The following is a 13,297-nucleotide window of genomic DNA, read 5'->3' as shown; positions in this document are numbered from 1 at the left end:
ATTTACTTGTATTTTTTCTGCATTACGGATAAACTAGTTGCATCCAATCAAATGCAGTCAATCGATGCATCGAGTACGTTTGTCCGTATTGAAAAAAGTCTGATTTGAAAAAAGAGAGACGACGCCGTCTGAGTCATCAGGCCATTAAGCATTGTGCAGGTTACGATATCGCTGACTTACATCGTTCCGTGTTACGAGCCGTGAGTAGGGCCAAAGTATCCGGCTCCTGCTTCCGGTCCGCACGCGACTTCTGCACGTGAAGACACGTGGCGCAAATCGAGGTGTTTGCATACATACAAGAAGTGCATATCTGTGTTATTTCGAGGAACATAAGCGACACAGTGTATCATCGATGTGTTTCTTCGATATTTGTAGCCTTGTTTTAATTGTACAATTTGCATTGTGCAACAATTTTCTTAATCAAAGTGAAATAAATCAGACATATTTCATTTCAATAAACAGATTGAGAAATTCCAAATTTAAATAATTGAATAAATTAAAAAATACACCGCGGATAATTAATTTTTGCATTTTGCATTTCCGACGAAATCACCCGACGTCTGGCGTTTCCAGCGCGGCAAGCCCGGTACTTTCTATCGGCAAATATTTATTCATAATTTCGTTTCAATCATGCGTATATACGCGTTGATGTCGAGTGGATTTAGCCGCTGGTCAGTCCATCTTCTGGACAAACAACGCGAGCGGGATGGATAAGGACACCTCCGTTCCGACGTCATATAGGCACACACGAGCATATCCCCATGCGTAAAGCAAACACGCATAAAATTACGTATTCGTGGCCCGCTCCAGTCGGCCAACGAATGTATTCTTAGAAAAACACGAAACACGATTGATAGGGGGTGGACAGTTGCGATATAGTATCGTCTGACCATGGTCGATAGCAATTGCAACAATACCGAGGCTTCCGCAATATCGCCTAAAGTTCTCTTTCCCCATTTTCTTTGCGATTATTTATTAAGGTGGAATGATGGAGGAAAATCACGAAATACGCTCTATTTTACTTGATTAATTTTTACAAGGATTATTTATTTTTTAAATAATCTTATTTTTAATCAAATTTTTTTGAATATTTTCTTCAACGTACAGAGACAAACAAATAAAATGAAGAGATTTATTCCACAATATTTGTTTTACTTAAGAAAATATTTAATAAACTGAATATTGAAAAAAATATTTATATAAATCATTTTTATAGCGCTGTTTAGCAATGTTATAAATATCTTTATTACCCGTCCACATATTTTGCTAATTGCATGATATTAATTCTGAAATTTGTGAGTCTTTCTACGTAGCAACTTGCGACTCGCGAAAATGTGGCATGCCGGACGGACCGGTTTTCTCAACGACAAAAGTTAATGATGTATCGACCAAAGCAGTGGTCACTCACTCCCCCGATCAACCGGCAACTTGACCAGCATCACGGACAGTTGGCGGCGACAATCGTCCGATAATTGGCAGACATTGTCCCGCGTTTGGCACACGCGCCCGACCCGAATAGGACCGCCTTTTGCTTTACGATTTGTTGGCCGCCGCGACGGTGACGCGGCCGATCGGAAATATGAATTTATCACCGATCATGTTACGATCGGTGAGAATAAAATTCGAGGTATATTCGGGTATATCGATTATGACGCGTGATATTGTACAACGCTCTCGCTCCCAAATGTTTGCGCTCGTAAATCTACGACGACGACTGGATATTGCGCTGACCGCATGCATCGTCGCAAAGTCGGAAGAATCAGGATCAGAATTACTAAAGAACTTATGTCACCTCTTTGTGTTTAGTGCATTTTTACGGATACATATAAATTTTTTTGCACACTGTACATTTTCACCCATGTTTTGTCTATTACAAATATGTTATCTTAATTATATAATATTTGTAGCTATGCAATTCAACAATATTTATTATATAATATTATATATTATTATTATTATTGTTATATTCATTGTATTTAATTTATTATATACTTTATTCATAAGCAAAAAAATTAATTTTTCCCGTTTAAATATTAAATGTTTTAAAAAAATTTCTGTGATCGATTGTGTCAATCAATTTTTATTGTTCAAGTCCTTACCTCAATTAATTTTATTCAGTTATCCACATGCGTATAATGAGATTGTAGAACACGATTGAAGTATCGTTGTTTCCTAATTAATGCTACATAGGGTGGCAGGATTTTCCCGATTTCGCCGAATCACGATTGCTAACACCATCTGTGTCCCTCGCGTCCTTTGAAGAATTGATCTGCCAACAGTAAGTCACATCCGCACTTAACAGCATTACATTCACTGTTAATTGGAGATCCAATTATCGTATTATTGACTTTGTGGTAAAATTTTAGAATATTTCTTTTTTTTTTTAATGCTTGCTTCGTCTTTGACTTAGAAAATAATTTAAATAAAATTAAGTTCTTACAGCAAATATATCGTAAAATATAAAATTTATGTTGTTATAAAAATTTTAATCTACTTCATATATTTTCTATACTCTTATAAGATACAGACGAAAACATTTATCGTGTGTCAAATATTGTTTAATGCATTTCAAGAGTTACAGATTTTTTTAGACAATGTAATAAAATATCGAGCGTTTCACGATCGATTTGCGACGCTTTTCCGCTTTCCCTTCATAATAAGAAGAGCGCGCGTTTTCATTTTTATTGCAAAAACAGCACGTTTGGGGAAAAATAACATAGTGCTCTCGAGCGGTACGAATTGAATTTAAATGAAAATACGCACACCCTAAAATTACATCCCCATTTGAAAGTTACCCCCAATCGTCATTGCGATTCGCCACGGTCCGAGGCGGTTCAATTGCGGACAAGTGCGTCGCGCAATGCACGCTCGTATATTAAAGAATTTTTTCAGCCGCGGTTTTAAAAGGTGACAGCTGTCAGTCCGACTTGACAGACCGAAACCGCACCGGACGCGAACAGTTCATTAAATGGAGAACTTCCCTGATATTTTTTTGGTGTATTACAATAAGACTTTGGCAAACAAACGTGAATAACATATGAAGGTTCACAAGTAGCCTAATTGCATTTAAAAGATCGGAATACTCATATGTATAATATATTATTCATAAAGAAAGATTGATATTGCAATATTTATCACTACTTATTGTCATTATTAAAACGCGATTTTAAATTTAATTTATCTTAATTTAGTGTTACTTATATTAAAGCAAAAGCAAATATTAATTTGATTAATCGTCATACACTTAGATTAAGATTAGCATTAAGATTAAGCTTTAAGTTATTACTATTTATATCATATATATAAATCATGCAAATCAAGCGTTAGTAAAGACCGATATTTACATTTCATCACAATTATAATTTTTTTCTGCTTTATATATATTTATATTATCGAGAAACTATATATTTTATGTTTGTTCTTGCGGAATATTTTTTTTCGTCATCGTAATATACGTTGCATCGATTTTCGATGACACGGACATTGGCGCGAAGTGCACTGCTGTGGTAATCAACCAGCAGCCGTGTCGTCTCTCGGGAGGTTAAAAGCGATCGATCATCGTCTCAAATTTTACAATATCATGCCGCAACGCGCGAATTAGGATACATGATCGATGACTTTCCAATCGTCGCGCCGCTTTGTTCGGCTATGAAAGGTTCGCATTACTTTCGTTATCTTCATTGATGCAATTTCCTGATCGGTTAAAACGACTCGTGCTTTAACGCTACAAAGTTCTGTATTTACATGTACATTACGTAGAAGTCTATCGTTACGGTTTAGAATATGCGAAGCGTATTATTGCGTGGGTCGAGCAACGAAAAATAACAACAATCGATTTTTAAGCGTATACGCGATGCAGAGTGCTACATTGAGAAAATTTCTATATTTTTAAAATTATATTTGTGAAAAATGTTCAATGTTTAGGTTACGAAAAATTAACGGCTCAATAAATACAACAGCAATAAATAAAACATTCCATGAATGAATTGCGCGTTTAATTGTGCCATTAATAATTATGTAAAATGTACAGAAAAAAATTACCTTTCGCGTATAAAATAAATTATCCTTTCTCAGATCTTCTTCTTCGATAATAACACAGGCCTGCGAAATTAAGGGTCCTAAAAGATATAAAAAGCAGAGTAATGATTTCCTTGATAATTTTGGTCGCTGAATCCGAATCCGTCAGCAAAAAATGTCCATTACGTCAGGTTTTTCAGAAAAATAGGGTAATATAGGCCAAAAACAGTGATTTTTGCCATTTTCAAGACGTTATTATGGCTGACTCAAATAAACTTTTAACATTTTGTCTGCGGCATCTTAAAGCGCCATCATTTTTCTTCAAATTGCGATTCTTTTTATTCTTGTACAATTTTTTTTCGGCCGTATAAAAAAAATTAGTATCCGTGAGTTATTTAGGTCGCTGAACACGAATTTGACGTCAGAATTACAAAATTCAAAATGGCGGCTCAAAAACAACCCCTGCATCAGCAAAATGGGGAGAAACGGTTACGAACGTTTTGAATTTTGTAATTCTGACGTCAGACGCGTGTTCAAATAACCCACGGATACCAATTTTTTAAATATTTACTTTATAATTCACCGAATTGTCGATTTTTCACCATTTCGGCAGTGCATAGTCTCATCGTCGAAAAGTTGCCATCTTCAAACCTTCATAACTCGGCGAAAAAAAATCGTACAAGAATAAAAAAAATCGCAATTTGAAGACAAAATATTAGAAGAAATATTAAAATATTATAAAGCGCTTTAAGATGCCGCAGACAGAATGTTAAACATTTATTTGAGTCAGCCATAATAACGCCTTAAAAATGGCAAAAATCACTGTTTTTGGCCCATATTACCCCATTTTTCTGAAAAACCTGACGTGATGGACATTTTTTGCTGACGGATTCGGATTCAGCAACCAAAATTACATAGGAAATCACTATTCTGCTTTTTGTATTTGAACCTCGCAGGTCTGTATAATAGATCAATTTCAATATCAAAGCTCGAAAATTCAATTATGCTCAACTATTGAAATTTGAAGGTTAAGAAAGAGAAAGTTTCTGAACAGCTACCTATTAGTTTACATCAGTTCATTTTGCTACATATCGAAATATGTTTAAATATATGATATTATAAATGCCTTATACTTTTGATTTATGATTTCAAATAATTATTTGTAATACTTTTAATTCACAAATTTTATAGTTTTATATCTCTATATATAGAGACTTGAAGAAAAATGATGTAAACATGTAGAAATTTGTGGGGACATTTTATATTAACAATCGTAACATATTTACTATAAAACTTGTGAATTAAAAGTATTACAAATAATTATTTGAAATCATAAATCAAAAGTATAAGGCATTTATAATATCATATAATATTACTATAGTAATATTATAATTATATTAAGATTTTTTATATCTCTCAAATATTTTTACATTGACGATATATTCATTTGTCTCCACTTTTTCAATTTTTTTTCAGATAAATAAGATAAGATTCCTTAAGTAAATTTTAAATAAAAGAAAATATTTCTTAACTAAATTTTAAGTTAATAAAGTTCTATCTTGAATAAATTACGCGCATGCGTGAAAGGTGTATCTCGAACTAGCATTACTCGCAAGCATGGTAATAACATAACCTAAGGTCTGAAAAACAATCTCATATCCGAACCATTGGCCGTCACTACCTAACCCTCGAAGAAGAAGATTTACTTATAACCATGATGAAAAAGACGACAGAAGGGAAAACAAGGTTCAAGAGTCTATTTCGACAAGGGGACATGAGGGCAAAAGAGTCCATTTCAAGCAATTTAATATAAAAGAACAAGAGATAAGCAAAAATGATTACAAACTGGCTAATAGAAGAATCGAGGAAGAAGATAATAGCAGTAAAGGTGCAATTTCACGTAGCGTCAAAACGCTAGCGGCTCTTCCCACTCTGGCGCTTTTGGTCGATGCGTCGTTTTGCCGCTTAAAGTTCGGAAAGGCCCAACTCGAGCGAAAAATAGACGTGTTTGAATTGGTTTGAATGTTGTATCAGTTGTATCAACAAAAAATGAGTTTCAACGACAACGACAGTGAACATTGGAACACATACTTGAATTGTTACATGTTTTCCATCGATAGCACCAATGCAGTGAATGAAATTGGACAATTCTTCAAAATCATTTGCAATTTCGAGCCAGTCTCCTTCCGACAATACTGATGATAAAACCAAAGGACACAAATTGCTCCAAATTGCTTCGCATGTCTCTCGAATAATATTACAAACTGTTGTTACCCCAACTAGATACTGGTATGACATTGACGTCATTGAATCGCCAGAAGCAAGATACCTAGAACATTGCAAAGATACAAAGATATATAATATTTAAACAATATCAAAGCAGTGAACAAGTTTCTTGTATAAAATTTGCAGTAATTTTAACATTTACAAACCTTAATGTTATTATCAAACGTTCTTTCGGTTGTATGGGCTCTCGAATAACATTTTCTTTTATCAATAGCGGTCCAACAATAGATAACAATTCCTCAAATTGTGTTGCGGACATTCGGAAATAATTGTGGAATCGTACTCCATTCTCTATGGTCAGTTTAGGAATTGACACATAATAAAAACTGTGCTCTGGACGATCCTTTAGATATGGTGCTACCCAGTATTGCTTCTTCCTGTACGGTCTCTTTTCATTTTTTTGCAATTTTCGCATAATTGCACACAACACCAGTATTCGTCGTTTCTTAATCTCTTTAGCTATTACTGATGGCAATGTATTTTGTAATGTTGTCGATAAAATACTGTTTGGACAGTTTAAACGCACTTTGACACGCATCCTAATTGTCAGTTTCATACACGAATTTAAATCTATAGAAAAAATTTAAAAAATACAGAAAATATAAATCCACAGCGACTAGCGATTTGTCGCTCCATGAAAAAGTAGCGGGCGTTTAGCGGCTGGCGTTTTATCGGCAGCTTACTATTGAGAGGAAATGTATCACAGAGTGGGGGTAGCCGCTAGCTTTTTGACGCTACGTGAAATTGCACCTTAAAAGAAGCAAAGATAAAGCTATAATGAAACATGTAAGACTGGAAGACAACGAGGAGACTAGAGATGAAACAGAAGGAAGTATAAGGAATAATACAATTAAGAAATTTTTATATTATTTGGAGAAAGATGAAGATCTAATGATACAACTACAAAATGTGATAGTAGCCAAAGAAAGAGAAGAAAGACTGACAAGAAGGGAAGAGGAAACCGAAGAGAAAGAAGAAAGAACAAATAGAAATTACTTAAAAGAGGAACGAAGAACATATAGAACAAACAACCAAAAAAAAGAGGAAGAAAGAATTAAAAGATACCGCATGATGGCGAAACAAATCAAAAAGGAATATTGGCAAAGGGAATAGGACAATAACTCACAATAACCGTTCCAGCTTAAAAAAAACAATTAAATAATAATAATAATAAGGATTTTAGGTTTAGTTTATTTTAGGTATTATTGGTCATAGTATACTTTTTATTTTTAACATTCAACCTTAAAATAGCAGTCTGGAACTGCAGAGGAATGCATAATAAAGTTAATAAACTTAAAAACAGAGTAACAAATTACGATAATCATATAGTAATAATAATCATTTTAGTAGAGACCAAAAGTATAGAATCGAAATAGTATTATTTTTCAGGATACAAGACAGTCTGTAAAGCTAGTAGAGGACACAGCAGAGGAATTACTATGATAATTAACAATGAAGTTGAGTTTCAGGTGTTACAAAGATGGAAAGAAATAAGTGAGGACATTGATGTGGTAGGAATTAAAGTGTGTAATGTAGATATTAGATTTAATTTAGTTGCGATATATCGTAGGCCGGGTACAGTAACTGTAAGATGTGCGATTAATTATTAGAATTTGATGTTAATTCAGATGAAACATTAATAATGGGAGACTTTAATGCTCACAATGTAGCCTGGAATTGTGGAGATACGGATGGAAATGGAGAAATATTGGAGGAGGCGACTTATGATCATGGATTATTATGTGTTAACACTGATACGTTATCGAGAGTTGCACATTGTGGTCAAAATTCTTCTAATATTGATCTTGTATTCTGTACTAATTTTGTTGCAATAATAGAAAAAGAAAAAGATTAAAAGATTATGTTGTTTTAGTTGTTAGTTTAAATTGATAGATTTGAATCTCCCACTTGTTTATCGATTTAGTTAGTCGATTTAACACGTGACGCTCACGTAACAATGTATAAGCCTTTCTTATCGTTTTTGTTTTTTCACGGGCATACGTGACCTTTTTGCTTATAGCAATAAACTCATACTTTATACAAATAACCGTCGGTTTTTGCTATCCATCCTGCCTAAATTAACAAATTTGTTACAAGATAAGATAGATTACTCACAGGAAATTCCGACGGACCATGGACAACGCCGTACGTTCGTCGATTGGGGATTGGAAATGCAAGCGGTTGACTCTAATTTTTTCAAGAAAATCATTTTGAGCGATGAGGCGCATTTCCACCTTCAAGGCTACGTCAATAAGCAAAACTGCCGCATCTGGGGCACTGAAAACCCAAGAGCGATTGACGAGCAACCTCTCCATCCATAACGAGTGACAGTTTGGTGCGGTTTTTGGGCTCGCGGCGTCATCGGGCCGTATTTTTTCGAAAATGAAGATAGTTGCACTGTCACAGTCAATGGATTGCGCTACCGAGAAATGCTGACAGACTTTCTTTGGCCTGAAATTGAAGAACTGGACCTAGATAATGTTTATTTTCAGCAGGATGGGGCTACGTGCTACACAAGCCGTGAAACGATCGCATTTATTACGGGAAAAGTTCCCTAGACGTGTCATTTCGCGTAACGGAGACTTCAATTGGCCGCCCAGATCGTGCGATTTGACACCCCTGGATTTTTTCCTTTGGGGTTATATGAAGGATAAGATTTACCAGGTGTATGCATAAGTTTTTTCCGGTTTAACTAAGAGATGGCACCAGCGAAAAGTACGCAGCGTATTAATTTGACACATACGTCATTTTGTTCGTCTGACATTTAAAACTACAAACACACATACAAGTTGAGTCCGCCAAAAACTAGCGTCTTTATTTTATCGTTCAGTGATCATGTCGAGTTTTGTGCCTGAAAAAGAACATTTGCGGCACGCATTGCTTTTCTTATTTAATCAAAAAAAAAAGGCTGTTGAAAGTCATCGTTTGCTGGTAGAAACATATGGTGAACACGCTCCATCGATTAGAACATGTGAGACATGGTTTCGACAATTTAAAAGTGGTGATTTCAATGTGAAAGACAGTGAGCGCTCTGGTAGACCACAAAAATGCGAAGACGAGCAATTGCAGGAATTATTGGATGATGACCCAACTCAAACTCAACGGCAATTAGCAGAAGCATTACATGTATCACAAGAAACAATCAGCAGACGTTTACGAGCAATGGGAAAGATCAATAAACTCGGTAAATGGGTCCCACACAATTTGAATGAACGTCAAATGGAAAATCGCAAAGTCACTTGTGAAATGCTGCTTCAACGCCACGAAAGGAAATCATTTTTGTATCGAATTGTGATGGGTGACGAAAAGTGGATTTATTTTGAAAACCCGAAGCGGAAAAAATTGTGGCTTTCACCTGACGAAGCCGGTCCATCAACACCAAGGCCAAATCGCTTCGGCAAGAAGACCATGCTCTGTGTCTGGTGGGACCAGAGCGGTATTGTGTATTATGAACTCTTGAAGCCCGGCGAAACCGTTAATACACAACGCTATCGCCAACAAATGATTAATTTAAACTACGCATTAATCGAAAGACGACCGGAATGGGCCAAAAGATATGGCAAAGTGATTTTGTTACACGACAATGCGCCGTCTCACACAGCAAAACCAGTGAAAGACACCTTGAAATCGCTTGGATGGGACATCCTTCCGCACCCGCCGTACTCCCCAGACCTGGCGCCATCTGACTATCACCTCTTCGCATCAATGGGGCACGCGCTTGCAGAGCAGCACTTCAGCAATTTCGAGGAAGTTGGAAAATGGCTCGACGAATGGTTTGCCGCAAAAGACAAGCAGTTTTTCTGGCATGGTATTCATAAATTACCTGAAAGATGGGCGAAATGTGTAGAAGCCGATGGCCAATATTTTGAATAAAAAAAAATTAATTTCCCTTGAAAATTACGTGTTTTTTTTTTTACCAAAAAACCGGAAAAAACTTATGCATATACCTGGTACACAAATGCTCCGCAAATGATTCAAGCACTCAAAGACAATATTCGAACTGTTATTGGCGAAATTGAGCCGCAATTGTGCGAAAACGTGATGGAAAATTTCCTCAAAAGAATGACCATTTGTAAGAAAAGTCGAGGCGGCCATTTGGATGATATTGTGTTCCACGTTTAATCGCACAATCTGTACTTTGGATTAGAATAAATATATCTCAGCGTTTTCAAAAACTTATTCCTTTTTTTATTAATTTAAAATGAAACCTCTTAATGGAAGACCCTGTACGAGTGAAATTATAAAAGACTTTGATGAGGATATAAGAACAGTTCAATTTGCTGATGATATTGCAATTTGTTACGGGCAGAAACAGAAATGAGAATAAAGATAAATTAGAAAGAGCCATAGATACGATTGCGACTCGAGTCAAAGAACTAGAATTAGATTTGAAATCTAGGAAGACAGTACTGATGAAATTTTCCAAACCAGACTATTATAATATAGAATTAAAAATTAATATAAAATTAACGTATGTACACAATTCTAGAACGGCAAAATTTCTAGACATATGGCTGGATAATAAATTAAACTTTTGGAAACAAACGATGGAAGTTAGAGGCAAAGTTTTTAAAGCAAAAAAAGAGCTTAGGGCATACTCTTAAAAAAAACAATCTCATAAAAATAAGCAGCAAAATGTCTGCGATGGAAGATACAGTGCAGCACTGGGAGCGCTATGCTGTATTAATAGCGCGCTCGAGATTACCAAGTTTGGATCAGGTACTCGCGATCAAGAAGGCGGTCGGCAAGGGATAGATAATGAGCGATATAATATTTTGCAAAACGTGATACAAAGTGGGATGTGCCGCGCTTCTACAATCCGATGATATCGTTACTGCTATCGCCCGCAGAGAAAAATCAATGAAATGGAACTACCGGCCAGTTGAAGCGAGAGAAAAGTATCCGCACGGAAGCGGAATTTCATATACACGCTGAGCGGTCGAGCGGGACGTTAAAGTGTTCAGACCGCTGTTGATTCTGCGCAAGTCTTTCTTGCAGAAAGAATTCCCGTACAGAAACGAGTTCAAGCTCCAGTCTGTGCCGCATCTGCGTAAGTTCCAGTTCAAGCAGGGCAGAACTACACCCAAAAGCAGGAGACGATGACGAAGAGAATAACGTCGTACCAGATGCAAGTCGTATCAGGCAAGTCCAGGAAGCCGAAACAAGTAAGATAAGAGATTGTATACAATTGTTTTTTATACATACACTGCAGAAAAGTATGCTGAAAAGAATAAATGAGAATGTTTATTGGAATGTTGAGTTTATTGAAAACGTTTGCATAAGTTACAATAATTACCATATATTATCAAATATATTAGTCCATACAAAATAACAATGTTAGCCGCGGCGTTTCTATAATATAGCTTGCGATCCACGCCACGATGTGATAGTATGATGGCCTGTTGAATAATTATCTCCGCCCTGAAATATATGAAAGAATACGGCATTTATTTTAATGCTGTTCTATTGCATAATGTCTAAACATCATTAATGAAATTACATGTTTTATGAGCATCATTGATTAAATTAAATGTTTAACAAGCATCATCAATTAAAGATTTAAATATCATTTTATACATATACATATATATACATATTTAATATTCACAGTAAATATTTAATTGTACATTTCATTTAAAAAATAAATGCAGATAATCAATATGTTGATTTTGACGTATGAATTAAAAAATGATTACTATTCTTATACCTGTGTGAGCATTAGTAATTCGTCTTGTGTGTCGACAATTTTAACGGGGAACGGTGATCCTGGCACCAAGACACCAGCCCAACGAACCTCCACTCTGTAATCCCCAGGCTCCGTCGGATCGTACCGGCAGAGAATGATGCGATCTTTTTGAGTCTCTCGTTGCATTTCCACCCTAAATGCACCTTTAGGGCCGCGTACTCTCACTGTAAGCTGACCAGCGCCAGCGCCTCGCGTGTCGCATATAAACCGCGACTGAAAGGTCGCCAGTACACCATGTTCGATTCCAGGTCCGTAAACGCGAACCTGATATTTTGCGTGTAGTAATTAATTTGATTTACTGGGAAAATTAATTTTTATTTCGATGAATCAGCATACTAATATTGTTATTAATTCGAAAAGCGTTTAATTTAATCTGATTTAAATTTTAAAATGTATATTAAATTTTAAGATAGTTTTATCAATTAGTAAAATTTTTCATAGAAAACTTTAATATATTGTCAAATATTTTTGGTACCTTTGAGGCGTCTGGGGCTCCGGAAACACGCAACGTAAACGGAGAACCAGGGACATGTTCTCCAGCGTATTTAATCGTCAATGCATGCCGTCCCGCTTCCTGAGGCTTCACATTCAATGTAAATGTGGCATCGCCGTGATCGTACAACTCGCAATACGCAACTTTGTGCGGCCCAACACAATGCGCCGTTAATTCACCTGATAAAAAAGTTTCTAAGAAAAAAGTGTCCAAAGCAGTAAATATCCGTGAAAAATAATTCTTTACCTGGTCCAGCTCTTCTCGTATCGATGAAGCTTCGGATCTCTTGCCCGACGACACCGTATTTTAATCCATCTCCCGAACAGATCACCCTCGACGCGTCGGCCGCGCTGGTAACGTTAATTTGCAGAGGGCAGCCTTTCAATTGCCTTCCGTTCCACGATACCGTCATCAAGAGTGGATCCGGCGTTAGCGGTATATAGCTTGCGCGATAAACGCTGTCGCCTATATACATACGTTTCGAAACATATTTAGAGTCGCGTTTTTTACGTGTATTCGCAGATTCATCCATTTTCTTACCCAAATGTTGCAACATAACATTTAGTTCGCTGGTAGGTGAAAATAGCTGCACTTTCGGGGTCCCGCTACCGGCTTGAGAACCGTCTATGGTGAAACTGACTTCCTCGCCACATTTGGCCGACGTTAATCCTCGTCCCTTCAGTAACACGCGACTTGTATCCTGCATCGGTAGCTGATAAAAATAGATAGTGATAATTACGTGATATGCAGTTTCC

At 36.2% G+C, this 13,297-nt stretch overlaps 1 protein-coding gene across 1 annotated transcript in view; it reads right to left on the bottom strand.

Annotated features, from left to right (window-relative positions):
* Positions 1-11,546: 11,546 nt before the first annotated feature.
* Positions 11,547-13,297, bottom strand: part of jbug (filamin-type immunoglobulin domains fbug) — a 32,548-nt gene continuing 30,797 nt past the window's right edge. Inside the window, exons 36-40 of the mRNA XM_012362566.2 lie at positions 13,083-13,254; positions 12,789-13,007; positions 12,525-12,721; positions 12,011-12,313; positions 11,547-11,724 (exon numbers count right to left, since the gene is read on the bottom strand). Coding sequence (XP_012217989.1) covers positions 11,656-11,724; positions 12,011-12,313; positions 12,525-12,721; positions 12,789-13,007; positions 13,083-13,254 — 960 coding nt within the window. The 3' untranslated portion in view covers positions 11,547-11,655. The remainder of the gene's footprint in view (positions 11,725-12,010; positions 12,314-12,524; positions 12,722-12,788; positions 13,008-13,082; positions 13,255-13,297) is intronic.

Source organism: Linepithema humile, chromosome 1 (assembly GCF_040581485.1).
Source record: "Linepithema humile isolate Giens D197 chromosome 1, Lhum_UNIL_v1.0, whole genome shotgun sequence".
Lineage (NCBI taxonomy): Eukaryota > Metazoa > Arthropoda > Insecta > Hymenoptera > Formicidae > Linepithema > Linepithema humile.
Note: the sequence above shows the minus strand (reverse complement) of the source record. Positions and strands in the feature narration are given on the sequence as shown.